The 21940-nt window shown below is 40.7% G+C and overlaps 1 protein-coding gene across 4 annotated transcripts; it reads right to left on the reverse strand.

Moving 5' to 3' along the window:
- Window positions 1–578: 578 nt before the first annotated feature.
- LOC117878079 (mucin-17-like) lies at window positions 579–21289 on the reverse strand. Of its 4 annotated transcripts, XM_034772017.1 has the most exons (7): window positions 20564–20744; window positions 11067–11632; window positions 10712–10919; window positions 6614–6640; window positions 4073–4152; window positions 3302–3377; window positions 579–2857 (listed from the first exon to the last, which is right to left on the reverse strand). In XM_034772017.1, the coding sequence occupies exons 1-7, from the start codon at window positions 20607–20609 to the stop codon at window positions 2841–2843; spliced, it is 1020 nt and encodes a 339-aa protein (XP_034627908.1). In that variant the 5' UTR covers window positions 20610–20744; the 3' UTR covers window positions 579–2840. The 4 variants fall into 4 exon arrangements, with proteins under 4 accessions (XP_034627908.1, XP_034627906.1, XP_034627905.1 ...); XM_034772015.1 differs by lacking the exon at window positions 20564–20744 and adding an exon at window positions 21003–21289 and having other exon boundaries at window positions 10712–11632; XM_034772014.1 differs by having other exon boundaries at window positions 10712–11632.
- Between the last annotated feature and the right edge of the window lie 651 nt (window positions 21290–21940).

Consider the following 21940-nt stretch of genomic DNA (forward strand, 5'->3'; position numbering starts at 1 on the left):
TGGACCATAGTCAGTACCTGACATAGAATCTTTGGCCCCAAGGCTTTTTTCAGAATGCGGATTTGAACTATACTTATACAGATTATTAGCAAACTACAGCACTGTCTAGTATTTTCTTTCAAATGCAGCATAAAGTATAGTGAGATTTTGATTAGAATAAAAAACAAACATAAATGTGCAGTATTTGTCCATTGACTGTAAGGCGGTAATGAAAATATTCCTTGATATTCCTGAGAAAGGCCTATCATAGATTCCCTGAACCTTTGAATCAGAGTAGCAAAGTGCATTGTACTTTTTTGACAGTGCAGCCAAAGCACAGTACACCACTAAATCCATGTTCACTGATGCATATGCTTAATTTATATAGAGTAATCCCATTGCCTTGAATTGGAATATTCTGTGAGCTGCTTCTGCAACGTTCCACCAGCTCTATAGGACCATACAGGGCAATAAAATCTAGTAAAGCACTTAAGCATATGCTTAACTGTCAATTAATCCAAATTAACTATGACATTTCTTTAACAAAATACCCTGAAATCTGCAGACTATGTCTATATCAAGCAAAACAAAATGATAGATTGCTCTTCCAAAATTCGGAGTTTATTATTCTTTTTGTGGAAATGAAAATATAATTATAATTGCAATTCTTAGTAAGACTGGCGTGAAACAGAATTCTTGTAATGAGCTCATCCTTAACTCAGATCATGTTTACACAAAAGGAAGATTTTAGTTCCCATTCGTTAAGCACATAGGAAAAAAAGTGGCCTACATTTTCAATTACCCGTCTGTGTTATCAGTCTTCTCCTGATCCACTGAAGTCAATAGTAAAATTCCCTTTGCCCTCAATGGTGCTGAATTAGGTTTCATCTTCTCTTCCCCTGATGCTTTAGATTTTGCATCCTCATAGAATGTCGATTACTGGTTGAAGGCTGATATAACTCAAGTCCATATTATTATTAAGAAGGAAGATATCATGCCTGAGCAGATTTGGAAACACGCCAAAACCTATTATTAGATTTTCTGGGTACGGTACTTGCAAAAGCACCTGTTACATGAGCACCTCAATCTTTAATGTATTTATCCTCACAACATCCTTGTGAGATAAGGAATTGCTATTATTCCTGTTTTATATATGGGGAACTGAGGCCTAGAGAGGCTAATTAGCTTGACTATAGGCCACCCAGGAAGTCTGTAGTAGAACAGGGAATTGAATCCAGCTCTCCCAAATGCTGGGTTAGTACCATACCCATTGGGTCATGCTGCCTCACCTTGCCACTTTATTAATATGCCAACTTTACATAGTATACTGAGACTAAAGTATGCGACTACTAAGTGCTGGATTCTGCACTCACATTGCATAGTACTTACTCACATGAGTCGTTCCATTGACATCAGTAAGTAAATAAGTGCTACCCACTCAGAGTAGGGTAGTGGAACAAGGCCCTTAGATTGTACTATGAAATTCAGGAAATGCAAGATTCCCAACCTTAACTGTCACCTTTTTATTGATTATTGCTATTTTTAAGCACACGGGCTGAATGAGATAAAAGAAAACCACAATTCTACTCTAAAGAGTTTACAATTTAAAGCTTGCACATTTAGGGGCCTGATTATGCATTTATACTAGTTTTTGCACACATGAATCTTCATTAGCTCCGGTGGAGAAATTCTTGATTTATACAGGTGTGAGAGGAGAAGCAGACAGGCCCATATATTTGAAAAGTGTTATTCTGTCTAGGATCATACAACCCTGACTGAAATAACACTATTTAGCAAATAACTTCATACCAAGGAAATAAGCTGCATTGTGTTCTTACATTGTGTTTGTAAAACTGTAAACGTGGTATACAGGATTGTAGGCTTCCATGTTAAAACTACACATTCTTTTATAACACTCTATGAACAAATACAACATTTTGTGTTATTGCATATATACGTGTTATGATTAGATGATAAAAAACCCTACTGTGCAAAAGTGTCTCTGGAAACCTGGGACCAGATCTTCAGTTGGTGTCAATCAATATGGCTCCAATGAAGCCAAGGAAGCTGTCAGTTTGCACCAGCTGAGGCTCTGGTCCCTTAACTCTACATTTTCTGATTTTAGTGAGCATAACATTTCAATCTTAACAGTGCATCAGTAACATTTTTGCATTTAATAGAAATACACTGTGCTGAGACTCACTTTTACTTAGGTCATTTATTATAAAACAAGCTATGTACAAATAATTAAGGGCTAGATTTTCACAGGCTTTTGGACGGATGAATTGGTGGGAGCAGGAGGCATAAATAGTTTTCCCCTCACTTCTTAGGAGCTCCACATAAGGGCCCAGAAAGACCCCAGTCCCTATACTCAGGGAAGCACAAAGACTGCCCGCCTCCGTGACTCCTTCCTGCTGTGCACCCTAAAGGCCACAAATCCTCTAAAGGAAGCAGGCTGGGGCAGGAAGAGGAAGGGCCATGGCATGTTTCTTCTGAATGCTGGAGAGCTGGGAGAGGGATTATGCCTCCCCCAGTTCCTCATATGCTGATGCAGATTTGTGCCTAAATGGTGGAATGTGGCCCATAGATAACTATATTAAAGTAAGGCGAGCTTTTTTCCACAACCAAAAAGTAACAGGCAATGAATAAAGATTTGTAGCAGCCAGCACCAATGAATATCTGCTTATTACTATGACTAGATTCAGGAACACTCCAAAATGTGCCATTTAAAAAGAAGTTTACACTATTGAGAGTGCCAGTGGATCTCTTTGAATTTCAATCCATTTTAATTTCTCTGGTGATTCAGCCATATTAGTTCTTTTTGTGAGATCTTCTTGAATGGCTATTAAGTGAGAGTGCTTTCATTTCTTCTCCCCATCTGAAAATGATACAAAGAAAAACAGGAAACAGTAAAAATTCACATGAATTAAGAATAAAATGGTTAACACACCCCACTGTAGTGTATAATATAGTCAAATAAAAAATAAGGACCATAAACCAGGGTTCAGAAGTGAAGCTGAGTCCCACAGGTCATGGTATTGCATGGTTCTAACGCTGTAGCAAATGGCTTTGATTGAGTCTTGTTTGGAGATTGAGGGTTTTTTTTCAAAATGATACTTTTGGAGTGTGAAACTATATTGGTTGAAAGTGAAGAAAATGTTGGCATGGATTCCTGTGAAGCACACAGCTCTAGTATGTAGGTTCACAGAGTGAGAGTAAAGCCGCAAGTAGATTGTATATGCCCAATCATAAAGAGTACTCTCCTAAACCCTCCATTTTAGTGGCCATTTAAAAGAACAGAACAAAACCAAGGATACTCTACCTGAGCTTGGTTCTTTTGTTTCAATGGTATTTAAGGGAATAGTTGCTTCTATTGAGTTCAAGTCAAATGAGCTTTTCTATACAGAAAATAGAAATATGTTAACATCACTGCTGTACACATTCAAGCTGTAGAAACCAAATGGAAATATTATTATAATAAATAATAATAAAAGATCTGTTGGTCTTATTTTTAATCTCTGCAATCTATTTTCCTCATACTGATCAGTTTCAGTCATATCATTGCATGTTAAAATTGTTCACGCTTTAACATTTCAGTAAGCATTAATTTATTTTTTAATATTAAGGTTACAGATAAATGGCTTGAAATATTAATGTGCCAACATATTATTAACTTTCCATGCGTCTTGCCTATAGTCCTCAGTCAATTATAGAGCACAATCGAAACTGGATAGGCTATGTTCACTTAGGGTCAGTGACATTTTCAGATGGACTGTCCTTTGCTGGTGCAGAACCCCCTGGTGACAGAAAAGTATCTCAGAAAGGGATAGCATTGCAAACTGGGGACCAGCATTACTCCAGAAGAGGCTGGCATTGGCCAGGACTGGAGTATAATCAAGGTATCAGGAAAATATGTATATCCTAAAAGGATTAAGGATGTCATCCACTGGCAGACTCTCACAGGGAGATCAAGCAGTGGGTGAAACCCCATTAAACGATCACTGCAAATCTGAGAGATCACTGAAGAAATTAAAAAATAAGAATAATATAACAAAACCATAAGAATAATAAATATAAAAAAGTTTACACTTACTCTTGACTTTTTCCACCTACAGCAACAAACAATGATGACAATAATAAGGAGTATCCCAAAGAAAATGCTGAGTCCTATCTCTGAATAAGCAAACACATAGCATCAGTTACTGTGAATCATCAAGAAAGGGAACAAACAAATACATCCTTTGGCAGGATATAATGACACAAGAGAGAACACTTATATAATACAGTGAAATCTCAATCTTCAAAAATGAAAGTGCAAAATTAAAAAAAAAATCTTGATGAGCACAGAAAGTAGCAAATCAGCTTAGGACAACTAACCCCTAATCTCCTCTAAGTGTCTGTTGAACTTCATGAAGGACAGCACTAAGTTTAGAAACATTTTCCCAAACAATAGGTCTATGTTTTATATGAAGACACTCACAGAGCTCCAAACTTTTTGACCTGCCTTGGAAAATGTTTGGAATACAAATGATTTGATTCAAAAACTTGGGTTTTGTTGTTTTTTGCCATCTTCTGCAGCATGGGCATGGACCACTTGCAGATTTAAACTAGTGTAAATGATGGAGTCTCTGTAACTTTAAGTCTTTAAATCATGATTTGAGGACTTCAATAACTCAGTCAGAGGTTAGGGGTTTATTACAGGAGTGGGTGGGTGAGGTTCTGTGGCCTGCAATGTGCAGTGTGTCAGACTAGATGATCATAATGGTCCCTTCTGGCCTTAAAGTCTGTGAGTCTATGATTAATTCCTTGAGCAGTAAGGTATCACAGTGATAGGGGAAGCTTGAAAATTTTACCTTTGGATTTGGTTCAGATAAGCAGCCTGTATTCAGGTGTTAATACTATGATTATCTGAACTTCTTGGGCTGTTAGTCAAATAAGAATAGGCTTTTTCAGTATTTATACCTGCTACTGTATTTTCCACTCCATGCATCTGATGAAGTGGGTTCTAGCCCACGAAAGCTTATGCCCAAATAAATTTGTTAGTCTATAAGGTGCCACAAGGGCTCCTCGTTGTTTTTGCTAAAACAAAACAGGATTTCTGCCAATCTGACCTAAGGGAAAATTTCTTCCGGCCCCCAGATATGCTGGTCAGTTGGACCCTGAGCATTTTGGCAAGACCCAGCGGCCAGACACCTAGGAAAGCATGCTCTGAGGTAACTCAGAGCCCTCCCAATGAAGTGGCTCATCATCAGGCGTTGGGGATATTTGCTGCTAGCAGTCACAGATAGGCTACATGCCAGTGTAGGCAGTCTTATCACTGGATCCCTCTACAAACTTATCAAACTCAGTCTTGAAGCCAGTTAGGTTTTTTGCCCCCAGTGCTCCCCTTGGAAGGCTATTCCAGAACTTCACTCCTCTGATAGTTAGAAACCTTCATCTAATATCAAACCTAAATTTGCTGATGGCCAGTTTATATCCATTTATTTTTGTGTCAACATTGGCCCTTAACTTAAATAACTCCACTCCCTCCCTGGTATTTATCCCTCTTGTGAAGTGCTGGGAGTTGAGGGTGCTTAGTACCACCTCATGGGATCTGACCCCCCCAAAATCCATCACAATAGATGTGTCTTTAAAAGCCAAAAATTCAGGTCATGTGATGAAATGGTATAATTTTGACTGAGTGTTTGTCTTTTCAACAAGAAGTCTAGCCAAATCAATAAATTCCTGAATGTAACCATTTACAGAAGGTTTACAATACAAGGCAGAGATTCCCAACTGTTGGACCACAGGGAGCTGGCTAGTCACATATTGTTGGCTCCTCTTCCTCACTTCAGCCTGATAAGACAACTACAATATGTAAAACCCTTGTTTATTTCTGTATAAGCAACTGCTGTAGTAGCCACAGAGATGTTATGTAATTGTGGAGGGGAGAGGTTCCATGAAACAATTCCTTTGTTAAAAGGTAGTCCACACTATGAAAAAAACTCAAGAACCTTTGCTTAAGGCATCTGAGTACTGTAAAACCTCAGCAAAAAGTTCTCTTTAAGGAGTTAAATGAAAAAAACATCATATAGCGGGGGGAAAACACACTAATAACTATTGCTAGCCACAAAACCAAAAAGTACGTTTGTAAAGTAATTGTAAAGTTTTCCTTTGTTTTGTCTCTCCTAGCCACTCACCACACTCTCCCATTCTTAACCCCAGTCTTGGTTTACAAGGAGTAACATTATCATTGGAATTAAGGTACTTAGTGAGAAAAAAAGATATTGAAAAAACAATGAGGAGTCATTGTGGCACCTTAGAGACTAACAAATTTATTTCCACTCTGAAAGATATTGAAGTTATTATTAAAATAAAAATAAATCAATAGTACTTCAGTGGATACTAACTACTAATATAGCACAATGCATTATTATTAGTCAGATGAATATACAACAATAATATTAAGGTTTGCGCTTAAATAAAAAGTCCTTTAAAATTTCCTTTATAGATGCAGTTCTTTTCAGGCCATTGTGGGCATGCAATATAATGTCTGGTCTTCAAAACTAGCAATGGTAAAATAAACCCAGCAATGAGAAAGAAAGGGGTGGCCTATTGGAAAGTGGAAATATACATATTAAAGTTGTTGACATACCTAGTTCAGATGTTTGCTGTTCTTTCTCTATGGAAAAAAACAAAACAAAACAACAAATTTAATTTGGAGGGGGAAATAGGCTTTTTGGAGGCAGGGGCCTAGCCTTCTTTTGCGCTCATACAGCATCTAGCATGATGTGGGCACTACCAGAAACAAATAATAATATGCAACTTCTTATCTGTCACAGTTAGTAATTTTCCTTCCAGCTATTAATTACTGCATGCTTATATTCACTCTGACCATTTTGCTTGTATGCTGCATCCCATTTCCCCCTCCCTACATCTCTCTTTTGTCTAGACCGTAAGCTCTTTGGGGCAGGGACTGTTTCTTCTTACATGTTCATACAGCACTTAGTGCAATGAGGCCCCAATCCTGACAGTAGCCTTAAGCTCCACTGTAATACAAATAACTATTAATAATAATCTGTTACTAATGAGGTAAGGTGGATCCTGACAGCGTGGGTTGAGTTGGAGAGGACCACGAGGGTGCGGCCTGATGTCACTTCTCCTTCCTGACTTTCTTCTGGTTACTCCACTCTCTGGCTCAGGTGTGTGTTGCAGTGAGAAGCATAGAGCAGACAACTGGCATAGGGGAAGGAAATCCAGCAGCCATCTGCAGGGCAAGCAGAATAGCTCTAACAGCTGTTGGAGGAGAATAATACACCACAAAAAACCATCAAACTCTGGCCTTGTGGCCATGCCATGACAAGAGCATAGCTCTCAAGTGTTGTGAAGCTCTGTGATTTTATGTAAATTGTTTTATGTAAAACTTCAATAAAAATGGTGGCATTAGTGCTTGTGAAAGGCATTGGTTTGACACCAGATTCCCCTTACAAGGTTCCCCCTAAAGCACAGGGCCGGCTCTAGGCATCAGCGCTCCAAGCATGTGCTTGGGGTGGCACTTTCCAAGGGGCGGCACTCCGGCTCCCTTTTTTTTTGTTTGTTTTTTTGCTTGGGGCGCAAAAAGTTGGGAGCCGGCCCTGAGTGGAGGTGAGCTGTGGCGGTGGGAAGCGCGGAGAGGGCCGCAGGAAGTAACCCAGGGGGGGCAGAAGAACCGCCTCCCTCCCCAGCTCACCTCTGCTCCACCTCCGCCTCCTCCCCCGAGCGCGCCGCTGCACCGCTTCTCCCCCCTCCCTCCCAGGCTTGCTGCACAAATCAGCTGTTTTGCGGCAAGCCTGGGAGGGAGGGGGAGAAGTGGAGCGGCAGCAGCGTGCTCAGGGGAGCAGGCGGCGTGGAGGTGAGCTGCAGCGGTGGGGGGTGTGGGGAGGGCCGCAGGAAGTAACCCGGGGGGGGAGGCAGTAACCACTTCCCGCCCCAGCTCACCTCTGCTCCACCTCCACCTCCTCCCTGAGCGCATCACTGCTCTGCTTCTCCCCCCTCCCTCCCAGGCAAGCCTGGGAGGGAGGGGTAGGAGGAGAAATGCGGCACGCCAGGGGGAGGAGGCGGGGCCGGGGATTTGGGGAAGGGGTTGGAATGGGGCAGGGAAGGGGCAGAGTTGGGGCGGGGCCGGAGGGTGTGTGAAATTTTTTTTGTTTGGGGCGGCAAAAAACTTGGAGCCGGCCCTGCTAAAGCAGCAGGAACAGGTTTGGGGAGGCAGGACTTTATTTCTTACATCACTCAGAAGATGGGGGGGACCTCAGAAGCAGCTTTGTGGAGAACCAAGGATAACCAAGTGATCACAGTTCATGGGCAGGATGGAGTCTGTGGGTTATTGGAGTGAACCTGGCAGAGTAACTGCACAATGACATTAGCCCCATTCCCCCCTATTCTGTTCTCCCACTAGATCATTTCCCACACAGAAACTCCTACTCCTCCCTTAGCTCATGTCCCCTCTTAGCTAACTTCCTATCTCCTGTCCCCAATGGTTTCTGCTCCCCATCATTCCTGCTCCCTCTCCACAGCTCCTGCTTCCTCTCCTTAGTTCCCCTCAGTAACCCATCTATTCCTCACAAATAGATCCAGCTGCTTTCCATAGCTCCTGTGCCTCCTCCATTAGCCCCTCACCTACCCTGACAGTTGGACACTGCTGCTTCTGCTGCTATCTCCTGCCTTCTGTGAGCCAGATGAAGGGCTAGACACAAGAGGCACAGGATGAGGGCTCATTACTAAATTCCTGTGTTGGCTTAGATTCTACATTTTCATTTTTAAAATTGATGGTTGCACAGAGAAGCTTGAACATGTGACCAGAATATAATCAACACAGTGATGTCTGACTGAATCTGCATAGAGGGAGGAGAAACTGCCAGGAAGCTGCCTGGCCTCACATCCATCATGAAAGCAGACCAAGTATGCTTTGGGAGTCAGTCTGATTAGGGACAGGCTTGGATGCCCCGCTAGACCTGTAGAACTGGCTTCTCCTTGGTGAGGTGTGAATATTCTGCTAGCTCTGCAGGATTGGCTCCCTTCAGTGAGGTGTGAGATTCTGTTTGAAATCCACTCCACTTTTGGCCTTTTGGCTCCATGGATAAATTTGGAGACAAATGCTGGTAATACCTCCAGTGACACCCATTCAATGCACCAAACAGACATGTCCCTCACATTAGGCTGAGCAGTCTTGTCCCTCTCTTTGTTTGGTGACGAAACAAGTTAAAAGCTTAGTATTTAAATTATCAATATTGAGCATCTGAGCTAACCCACCGAAGAGATGAAAGAGTCAGTTCACAACGCTCAGAAATATTGCTTTAGGCTATCTGTACACTAAGGTAGATGTCTGTGCCTAGGTTATACTTGTTCATATTTCCGTCATATTTGCTTCCTTGGGTTGTGATAAGGGAGAAAGAGAGAATGCACACACACTAGAGCTGGTTGGGAATTTTTAGACAATTTTTTGTTGTTGAAGAATTCCTGAAATGCTGGAACAGAAACTGTTTGCAAAACAGGGTCTGTTTCAACAAATTTCCCTACTCCAAAAAATGGAGACAGGAAAAAAAAAATCAAAATTGTCAAAATGTTTCATGAAATGAAAATTTCTTGTCTTACAGCTTCAAAATGTTCATTTTGAAATGTAAGCTAATTAGAGTTTTAAAGAGGTAAAAAAATGACCAAAATGTAACATTTTGACTTTAACTGAAAAAAAAAATCAAATTTTTGGTTCATAACATTTTTAAGATTTCAACTTTTCATCCTGATTCAAAATGGCAAAAAGTTTTGAACTCTTGAACATACACATGGAATGGGAATACCATTTATAGTTCTCCCTCTCTCTCGCATACCTCCCCCTACCCCGCCCATCCATGTACCTGGCTTTTTCCTCCTGCATGCTGGCAGGATGGGGGTATTTTTCCCTAACTATTCTAAAATTAGAGAATTAAAACAATTTTAAAAATAGGACTGATTGAAAAGCCACTGAAAATGAGCAATTAAAAATTCTACTTCTTTAATGTTTAAATTTTGTTTTTTTGGTGGTTTTTTTTAGAAATAGAAAAATGTCATACTAGTCTATGGCTGATCAACCCCCCCAACTCCCTCCAAAAGAGTCAATAAAAATTTGTCTGAAATTTTCAGGGGGTTGTAATCAAAATATTAATATTTGAAAAATTTAGTCCAACAATGTTAAAATAATTTAACCAGTAATGTTAATTCAGTCTCAATGAGGTTTATAATACTGCAGTTACTTCCTTAAATCAAATCACTGAGGCATTATTAGCTCTTTGGCCAGCAAGTACACTCTGGCCAAAATTACCTTGATATAACAGCAGGCCGCAAAGGACTGCTTAGCTTAAACCTGGACTGAGCCCTGCATTTTCTGAAACTGGGGATAGCAAGATCTTTGCTGAATCTCTAAGACTGAAGTGCAGGCATTTTAACTCCATGGCACCTTCTTGGATGGTGATTTAAGCAGCAGGTCTTAACAGCAGTTAAGAAAAGGAGCCTTGTACCATCTCCATTGCACTAGCAAGGATGAATGGGCAAAGAAAATTCTGTCTAAGCAATGTGACTTTGAGGGAGAAATCTGCTTTGAGGGGGAAATCTGCAAGAGTCCATCACTGGAGGAGTGGCAAGGAGAGCAGAAAATAGTGCCGTAACAGGACTAGTATATGCACAGTGAGGGGAGAACGGATTCAACATTGTAAGGAAATAATGAATTAAAAAAACAGACCTGGCCCAAAAGTCAGGTTGGTAGAGGTTGATCTGACTAACTTCTTGTCCTCCAAAGTTAGTTCTTTAGCAGTAGACTTGAAAAAGAATGTTGATTCTCTACTTATTTTCATTGTAGAACTTGAGAAGCTTTTTACTGATGGCAGCCCTGAAGTTGAGATTTTTTTATGTCCAAGCACTATGGTCATCGTCATGCCTAGGACGGTTGCCTCCGTGACGGGCGCCACCGTCTCTTCCGCTGCCTGCGTGACGGTTGCGTCCATGATGGGCAGCACCAATATATTCCTCAGCGTGTCTGGGACTGTCGCCTCCGTGGTGGGCGCCACCGTCTCCCTCATCTTGTCTGGAACGGTCGCCTCTGTGACAGGCGCCACCGTCTTCCCCGGTGTGTCTGTGAGGGTCGCCTCCATGATGGTAGCATCCGTGACGGGCGCCACCGTCTTCCCCGGCGTGTCTGGGATGGTCACCTTTATGACAGGCGCCACCGTCTCCCCCATCGTGTTTGGGACGGTCACCACTGTGACGGGCGCCACCGTCTCCCCTATCGTGTTTGGGATAGTCACCACTGTGACGGGCGCCACTGTCTCCCCCATCGTGTTTGGGAGGGTCACCACTGTGACAGGCGCCACCGTCTCCCCCATCTTGTCTGGAACGGTCGTCTCTGTGACAGGCGCCACCGTCTTCCCCGGTGTGTCTGTGAGGGTCGCCTCCGTGATGGTAGCCTCCGTGACGGGCGCCACTGTCTTCCCTGGTGTATCTGGGACGGTCACCTTTATGACGGGTGCCACCGTCTCCCCCACCGTGACGGGCGCCACCGTCTCCCCCATCGTGTTTGGGATGGTCACCACCATGACGAGCGCCACCATCTTCACCGTCACGTCTGGGACAGTCATCTCCTCCGGTGCCATCATGACTACTAAAACTTGTGGATACATAATATTAAAAGAAAAAAATTATTTATCACTGGTGGGGCTGGTAGCACTGCCTTTTATTAACTTTATCTGACACTTTCCTTATAAGACTCTGGTTTCAGCTGCTTATAACTTTGCCAAACTTTAATGATTCAGGCTGAGTTTTTTGGAAAGTTTCAGCTAAATTGGTTTACCCATTTAAACAACAATTTACCGCTGTGAAAAATATTCTTACATCCTTTTCTCCTAGATGGGCTAGCACCTCCATGCTTTGGTGCAAGGACTTGATATTTGGAATAGATTCACACTGGTTTTGGGGTTGTGCCTTTTGCCCTTCCTATGAAAATCTGCCTAAATCTGGCTGAGTTATTATTAAACCTCTGACTAGAACCCAGGATTTCCTTACGTCATCATTCCATTGCTGTCTAACAAATAGCTGTAAAAACGACTGGCAAAGTGCGTGTCTGATCCCATCTAGTGGCTGGTTCACACAGAAGATAACAACCTATTACTGCTACCAGTTATTCCATTAGTTCATATGTTAGAGTTCTATGCTGTGGCCCTAAAGGTTACAACCCTGCTAATGACAAATAGGAGAGTCAGTATTGTTCCACATGATAGTTTTGTTATTGTTGTTTGTTTGTTTGGGCTTTTAAGAGTATAGGAAACTACATACAAAAATCTATGTTAAAAGAATGTTAAAGGTGCAAAGTCAAGCTTGTAAAAGTTAGGAAATACCAGAAGTCAGGTTGCCTGTCTAACTTGAATTCATCTTCCTTGCGTGTAAGCAGCATGATACACACTGTAATCACACATTACTATTTCCACAAGACCCCTTGCCTCATTCAGTGTATGCACAAGGGGATTCCTCTTTATGAAGAACAGAAAAGGGATGAAAGAAGAGAGAAATTTACGTAAGTAGAAGGAAGGAAAAGTTAACCAGAGGGAAAACAAACATTGGACTACATTGAAATAGAGAGTCAGAGAGAGAACAAAAAACATAATGAGGGAAAAGAAGTAGAAAAAGAATGTCGTGGTAAGTTATCATATTTTGTTATTGAAATGGCAGTCAAATATAAAAGATATTGTATAGGAAGACAAGTAAAACAATGCATATATAATGTACATCAAATACAATGTTACCTATAGTGAGTAATGTGATGAGAAAGATTCACCTTGCATCACTGCATGAAAAATTAAATCAATCTATGTTTGAAATAGTTAAATGTCTACCTGGGGTGAAATCCTGCCCCTAGTAAAGTCAACAGGAGTTTTGTCATTGATGATCTTCAACTGTCGCCATGTATTTTACTTATAAACACGAAAAAAACTTATTTGGTTAAACTCTCTTATTTAAAAGAGAACTGGATAAATTCATGGAGGTTAAGTCCATTAATGACTATTAGCCATGATGGGTAAGGAATGGTGTCCCTAGCCTCTGTTTGTCAGAGGGTGGAGATGGATGGCAGGAGAGAGATCACTTGATCATTACCTGTTAGGTTCATGCCCTCTGGGGCACCTGGCATTGGCCACTGTCGGCAGACAGGATACTGGGCTAAATGGACCTTTGGTCTGACCCAGTATGGCCATTCTTATGTTCTTATGTAATGTCTTCATCCACCTTCTGCCACAACCAGCAGATCTGCATTGATATAGGCAGAAGCACAGGCTGGCCCCTTTTGAAGGCTAGAGCTGGAGCCCATCTGCCTTACTGTCTCCAAGAAGCATTGTGCCCCAGCACCGCTAGACCCAGCTATATGCTATGGTGCCAGCATGACTTAGGCACCTAAAGCGGCAGATCAGTGCCTAAATACCTTTGATCTGGACCTCTGGGCCTCAGATCCCCATCTCTAAACTGGGGAACTTTTTATCTTAGATACCATGGTAATAGGCAGCAGTATAAAAACTAAGTTCCTACCACGTAAAATCAATATCCATAACAAAGCCCCGATAGATTTCATGGAGTCATTGACACTTCTCCCTTTTGGGGGTCAAAACTGCTTGGGATGGAATTTTTTATTTTGATTGGTAGGGATTAAGAGTACATAAGGGGATTGGTGTTGTGAGCATTCTTATTCATAGATTCTAAGGCCAGAAGGGACAATTGTGATCATCTAGTCCAGGGGTTCTCAAACCGAGAGTCGGGACCCCTCAGGGGGTTGTGAGGTTATTACATGGGGGGGGGTCATAGCTGTCAGCCTCCACCGCAAACCCCGCTTTTATAAAGGTGTTAAATATATAAACAAGTGTTTTTAATTTATAAGGGGGGGTTGCACTCAGAGGCTTGCTATGTGAAAGGGGTCACCAGTACAATAGTTTGAGAATCACTGATCCAGTCTGATCTCCTGTGTAACACAGGCCTTAGAATTTCCCCCTTCCCCCCAAAAAATCCTTTTGAACTAAAACATAACTTTTTAAAAACATCCAGTCTTAATTTTAAAAATTGCCAGTGATGGAGAATCCTCCACAGCCTTTGCAAAATTGTTCCAATGGTTAATTACCCCCACTGCTAAAAATGTACACCTTATTCCAGTCTGAATTTTTCTAACTTCAGCTTCCGATCATTAGATCTTATTATACCTTTGTCTGCTAGATTGGAGATCCCATTATCAAATATTTGTTCCCTACATATGTTCTTATAGACTGTGATCAAGCACTTTCTTGGTGGAAAGACTTTTTCAAAGAGCGAGCATTTGCTGTATTTCCTAAAGACAGACACTGGAGTTACCTGATCTCCCTGGGTAATGGCACTTCCCTACCTCACAGGAATATTGTGAGAAAAAACACATAGAAGATTCTAAGGTGCTCAGATACTATGGTAATAAGTGTCATACAAACACCATAGATCGATAGCTTAAACATAGTGGGCTTTTTCCTTGCCTTCCTCCTACTTTTGTTGTTGTTTAGGAGTGGGCATGTCCTCTGTGACTCTGTTATAGTATGTTTAGTGGCATCCATCCTGAGTCTACGGATTTTAGTTTAGTTTTAGACTTTAGAGTTTTTTTAATTAGTTTCCCCACTGTTTTTTTAAAATCCTCCTTTCTAGACTTTGATGTTACAGTGCTAGTTTTTGGTAGGATTCTTCCCCCGGAGGATATCAAACTGTTCCACTGGCTTCAGTTGTCATTTAGTTTTTGTTGTGCTGTTTTGTTTTAACATGTATTTTCTGAAACAAAACCCAGACTGAACCCAGGTCTCCCCATCTGCAATTTAATTGCCTTTGCAGCTTTTGGAAGAAGCATGTTTCCTGTGGAAATCCATTCCAATGAATTGAACAACCAAATGCTCAAGAAACTTGCAGAAGCACTGCACAGATTTATTTACAGACAGTCACACGTCTGAGGGAACCAGAAAGAGTGGAAGGGAGAGAGAATATAGTGCCCTTGTTAAAACAAATTAATTAGTTTAATATAGGATGTGGGTGAAATTCCTCTCTGGGCAAAGAGCCAGCAACACAAGGCCTCAAATTAGGGCATATGTAGGACTTCAATAGCGCATAGGTCTCATGCTGGCCCTTTGCACAAGGTGGTGCTCATTCTGTATGAGGAGAGAACAGAAAGCAATGAGCATTCCCCTTACTAAAAATATGCCATTCTTAGACACTATCCCCACTCCAAAAATTTGATGATCTATGTCTGTATATGTACAGAATCTATCATAGCAAAGACCAAGCCTGATAGGCATCTCTGTGAGCTAGTATAATATAAATATTAAATAAGAAGAACATTCAGACAACAGACTGGTACATCAGTTAGCTGTAAAGGTGTTAAGTTATTGGTGTCTGCATTTAATAATTAAAGTTACAGCACTCTTCAGATAAATAGTGGATGTTCTCTAAGTCTGGGCTACTCTTTCAGAGTGAATTTCACCCCAGTGCAGAGGGCCAGCAAAAGGCCAACACCCCACTTAAGTGCCACCTAAAGCATATTTAGAAGATCAAAGTGGTGCATAGGCAGTGTGCTAACCTTCGGGCCCTCTTGGTGCAAATTCAACAAGAGAACAGTGCTTTGTTTACTCTGGAAACTTTACCTTAAAACCAAATGTCTAGAAATGGTAGATTCTCGTAAGAATTGCCATACTGAGTCAGACCAATGGTCCATCTAGCCCCGTATCCTGCCTATGACAGTGGCCAGTACCAGAGCTGCAGGGAGAGTATACAGAACAGGGCAGTTGAATGATAACCCCCGTCTCCTCCCGTCTTCTGGCAGTCAGAGATTTAAGTTCTTCCCAAGCTTGGGGTTGCATCCTTGACCATCTTGACCTATAGCCATTGATGGATCTATTTCCATGAACTTATCTAGTTCTTTTTTGAAGCTAGTTATACTTTTAGCCATCTCAACAACATATGGTAATGGGTTCCTCGGTTAACTGTGTGTTATGTGAAAAAGTACTTCCTCTTGTTTGTATTAAACCTGCTTCTTATGAATTTCATCAGGTGACCCCTGGCTTTTGTATTGTGGGAAAGGGTAAATGACACTTCTCTCTTCATTTTTTCCACACCATTAATGATTTTATAGACCTCTGCCATATCCCGCCTTAGTCGTCTCTTTTCTAAGCTGAATGGCCCTAATTTTTTTAGTTTTGCCTCAAATGGAAGCCATTGCATACTCTCAATCATCTTTGTTGCCCTTTTCTGAACCTTTCCCAGTTCTTCTATGTCCTTTTTGAGATGGGGTGCCTAGAACTGCACACAGTATTCAAGGTGTGGATGCACAATGGATTTATATAGCGGTGTTATATTTTCTGTCTTATTTTCTATCCCTTTCCTTTAAATGAAGACTAGATCCCTTTCTAAAAGTTATGCTATATATCCAAGAGAAGTTATGATTACTAGGTGAGGTTCTAGTCTTTAACTCGACCTGTTAACGTGTAAAAACAGTGAAAACTTGTGTCTTCCCTAGAATTTTATCTCTCAAGTTAGTTAGCTCAAGTTAAGAACACATCTTTTTTCCTAATGAAAGCACAGCCTTAATGCTTCCCCTGATAGTAAGCAAGCAGAGTGGAAGAGAAGGAGATGAGCCTGATGGGAATAGTGAAGAAGGGTGAGGAATGCTGTGGGGGCTGAAAAGCAGGTTGCAGGGGCCAGAGGTGGGAAGAAGCAGAGGGGCAGGTGGTCAGGAGCTGATGAGGGTAGACAGGAGCAGAGGGAAGGGATCTGGAATGGCATATATGCACCGAGAGGTAGTGGGTCAGGACCAGGGAGGGTCAGATAGGAGCAGAGAGGAGAAGGGAGAAGGAGTTGGGAGGGGAGCAGATGATGAATCAGAGCTGTATAGTGAATGAAGCTGTTGTCTGTAAGACCCTGGCCTCTTGTTGCAGAATTGGGAAGGCGAATGAAGCAGGAGATTACCAGAAGAGAAAAGATGGTCTCATAGCCAAAGAAGCTAAATACCACCCTAGAGAATTGGATTCTATCCCCGTCTTCCTATGTGATGCTGGAGAAGTCATTTAAACTAATTTTTTCACAGGTGGTCACTAATAGTGTGTTCCTCATTTTCTGGGTGCCCAATGTGATTCAGGGGGTCTGATTTGCAGAAGTGCTGAGCACTTATGACTACAGCTGAAGTCAATGGGAGCTGTGCTTAGAACGTATAAAGTGCTATATAATGCTAAGTACTTTGAAAAATCAAGGCCTAGGTATCTCAAGCTGGGGACCCAAAATTAGTGGGTACTTGACAATTTTGGCCTTAATCACTCAGTTCCCCATGTGTAAAACAGGGGTATTAATCTCACAGGGGTGTTGTGAAAATAAATTCACACTGATACTATAATGATGAGTACCACAGAAAAGTCCCTATGGAAATTCATTTTGTGCTCAGTGCAGGCTCTGAATGGAGTGCATTTAAATAATGGCCACACATTCAATGAAGACGATGAAAAGAAATATTGAGTAACTTCTCATTCACTGAATGAGGTAGGGGGAAAAGGGTATGTTATCATGTAATTAAATTAAATTAAGGTTGCGCAGGTAACCTGAACTCTGGTATTTCCTAATTTTTGAGTGCTTGACATTATAATTTTAATGCTCCTTTAATATAGTTTTTTGGATGTAATTTAAAATATATTGATGTATATCACATATTGGCATAGCATTGAGTTTAAATATTGGGGAGAGCTTTGTTACATTTTAGCATGCTTCAGTCATGGCAATATCTCTGAATTATATGTGCAGTGCATTATTACAAACTAATGGAAAATTAAGCAATAAGACAAAACAGTGTCTGGTATCTAGCCATCATTGTGATGATATCACAACTTGATACTGCAAGTTATCTTAGTTCACTTCCACTTTTTGTACAGAATAAATTACATCTTTTTCCACTTTTATTGTAAACATTGCAAACATTGGAGCTATTGACAAGTATTGCCATGTTTGGGGAAATTCCAGGACCACAATCAGATTCCTGTTTTGGTGCATGTCACTTCTAAAGCTAAGTAAGTACTCAAAATATTTCTCACAAATTAATAATAGTTTACATTCATCTAGTACTTTTCATGTGGTGAGTTTCTTAAATACTGTAGTCATAGGTGCTATAGAAACCTCTGAGACAGGTACAGTAGATTAGCTAGAACTCAAAGACTTTAAAAAAGTTGGGCAAATATCATTACTTCATTTTATGATGGTGTAATTAATGGAGAAGGTCTATGTGCTTATCATTGTAGTAGTTGAGGGATTGATTTTTCTCTTATTTACACAAGTTTAAATCTCCATTGGAGTCAGTGGAGATAAACTGGTATAAGGAAGTTGATAATCAGGCCCAGACAGAAAGTTTAAATGACTTGTCCAGGGCAACAAAGTCATTCAGTGACAGAAGTTCAGAACAGAACTCTGCCAGTCAGTTACAGAATGAAATAACAAATATACATTTTTAAATAAAATCTTAGGTACATTTAGGTTTACTTCTCAATATTCTGACATCAAAATTACTACTAGAGTGTAGCCAAGGTGCTATTTCCATTAATAAGGCTAGGTAACATACTTTTCACCTCTACTGGGGAAAATGTGCAAGAAAACAACATGAAAGTGATTTCTAGAAGGAAAAATTCCCATTGGACAATACATTAGAGTCTTTTTGTGGTGCTGGTTTTTTTTCATGAATCTTGTTAATTTCTCCATTTTAGTGTCACCCTCCCAAACCAGAAGCATTGACTCCAACATGGGAATCTGACTGACGGCAGTGATTCCAACTAATGCACTCAACTTCTGAGATAAAGTGACTGATGAAATATGCATGTGCCACAGAAGACAGCTTAGTTTATTTCTCACCCATTTGTTGGAATAGAGAAAAATTATTTTAGTATATGTACAATATAATTAGGAAACATTGGTTAATGTACAATACCCCTTTCCCCAAATCTTTCTACACTTTCAAACATATGAGTACATTCAGAACTGTTCTCCTTTGTCAATAAGTACTGTATAACTTTTTTCATGACAAACAAAAAGCCTCAAATCCGTTAATATGACTTTTTAATGGATACCAGTGTGATGGAAGGGAAGGAACTTTGTAAATTGCTGCAACATTATGTGGATGCATCTTAAAAATATTTAAGTCGTGATATTAAAAACAAAACAAACCATGCTTTATGGCAGTGAGTGAAGTCCCACACATGAATTATACATTCTGAAATGGCTTATGGGGCTAGGTTGTTGCAGCAAAGTTTCTTGGATAGACAATTAAGTAAAAAAAATAGCATCCTCTAGTGTACATGCTAATCAACTCCTATTGCCTTGCCTGAGATGTCTTCCCATTTAGAAAGTTCTTCCTGAGCTATTTCAGGATCCTCAGATATCACACTTATAACTCACAGAGTTAATCAAAAGGTGACCACAGTGGTGTGTCTATGAGATTGCAATAAGGGAAGGCAAGGACTCTACCTCCCTAGTTGAGATACCAGATAACAGTTGTGGATCTCCAGATTCAGAATATGCTACACCCATTTGCAGTCTGTTTATGTTGTTCAGTAGTTAGAGCAAAATATTGTCCTGTCACTGCTGCAAAGGAGGGTAAGAGTGCTGGCACACACATCTTGTTTCACAAGTATCCTGCTAGCCAGAACACAATTCCATGAGGTAGTCCTGAAGGAGGTGTAATTGGGTGCACCTGCCTACTCCTTTGAAAAGGAACAGCATGAACTCTCAGCTAGCACGTGCTTGAGTGCAGTATGTGCACTAAAAAGAAGATCATATTCCCATGTGCTAGTCTGGTGCATCAGACGGACACCCTCCCCTCCTAGCACCTTTCAGAGGGCTAAGTAGAGTTCCTGCAATACTACTGCATTTGAGGTGAGGGACGAGGTGGAAAGTAAGCTCCCTTTCCACCTCATATGCACCGACACAGCAGATGGAAGGATCTTGCCCTATCAAATAAGGAGGCAAAAACTTGATTAAAATTCAGGGGATAAAGGCTACTTAATGTTCAGTTGCACCAAATACAATCACGTTTCGAGCATTGCATTTAAAAATCTTTCATTAGACATGGCTTAGGGCAGGGCCACTGCCTCCCTGCTCCCCACACCAAATACTCCTTGCAAACTCCCAAAATAGCAAGTCCTAATAACACCAGTAGTAAGGATGTTGGAAAACTCATGAAAGCTCACAAAGGGAGAGACCATGGTTTTTCACTGCAAGAGACTACAACTCCCATTACTGTGATCAACAGCACTTTGGGATTTACAATTTAGTGGGGGGGACAAAGCTCTTGGAACATGAAGACAAGTGCTTCATATCTAAATGACGTGCACTTACTTATATATGCAGCAATAGTTCTAGTAATACAATATATTAATACATAGCAGTTAAGCATCAGTATGTTATTGATATTTAACTCATATGTAATAGGGATCTAGGTATGTCTACATAAAATCAGGAGACAAGTTGAAGCAAAAGCGATTTGTAACTGACAAGAAAAGAAGTAAAAAGAACAAAAATGTTCACTCACCTGACAATAATAGAATACAAGGAAGTATAGTTTTGCACATCTTCATTTCTAACCACAGAGAAAAACACCCAGAAAACAAACCAAAACTCCTCGCGTTGTTCCCTCCAACCAGCAAGCTATGTGTGATTCTATACCCACAGGCAACAGACTAAACTCGCTATCTCTCTGCCCCTGTGGCTTCCTGAGGTTCTAATCAGCCAATAAGAAGCAGCCCAAGTAATAAATTATCTGCTGAAAATGGCTAACACATCATGCAGGATATGAAACTTTCAGAAGTCAATTTCATACACTGAATTTCAAAGTGAACTGTGCAGAGCGTATGAGAGTTATAAAACTACCAACTGAATGGCAAAATCACATGTAAAAACAGGTTCTGAGCCGTGTAGTCATTTAGTAATGCTTAAATTATAAGGACCATATAATGATATTTAACACTTACCGAGTGATGTTCATCTATAGATCTCAAAGCACTTTATAATTATGGATATGTCTCATTAGCCTCATTTTGAGGATGGGAAAACTGGGGCCCAAGGAGGTAAAATGTTCTGAAGATCATACAACAAGACAATTGCAGTCCCTTGTGCTAGTCACTGGACCACAGTCCCTTCCAAAATATTCTGCATTTCATGAAAATAATTAATAGGTTCTTTTTTTAACTCTGTTATGATCTTGGTCTTCACAACGTCCTCTGGCAAGGAGTTCCACAGGTTGCATTTTGTGAAGAAATACTTCCTTTTATTTGTTTTAAACCTGCTGCCTATTAATTTCATTTGGTGACCCTTAGTTCTTGTGATATGAGAAGTAGTAAACACTTCCTTATCTACTTTCGCTACACAAGTCATAATTTTATAGACCTCAATCATATCTCCCCTTAGCTGTCTTTTTTCTAAGCTGAAAAGTCCCAGACTTATTAATCTCTCCTCATACAGAAGCCGTTCTATACCTCTAATAATTTTTGTTGCCATTTTCTGAACCTTTTCCAATTCCAATATATCTTTTTTGAGATGGGGCGACCACATCTGCACATAGCAATCAAGATGTGGGCATACCATGGATTTATATAGAGGCAACATGATATTTTTTGTCCTATTATCTATCCCTTTCTTAATTATTCCCAACATTCTGTTCTCTTTTTTGACTGCCGCTGCACATTGAGTGGATATTTTCAGAGAACTATCCACAATGACTCCAAGATCTCTTGGGGGAAAGGGTACAAAAAAGTATTCAGAGCCATTAGGAACAACTACCAGTAAAAATGTGTGATGTAGGATTAGATGTTCCAAGAAATGTTTCTTCACGTCATTTCTGAAAATTGCACGTGAACTGTGCTGGAGACTCTTACTTGTGAGCTCCTGTTTTGGACTGATAAAGTGAGAG

The sequence above is a fragment of the Trachemys scripta genome, chromosome 5 (assembly GCF_013100865.1).
Source record: "Trachemys scripta elegans isolate TJP31775 chromosome 5, CAS_Tse_1.0, whole genome shotgun sequence".
In the NCBI taxonomy this organism is placed as follows: Eukaryota; Metazoa; Chordata; order Testudines; family Emydidae; genus Trachemys; species Trachemys scripta.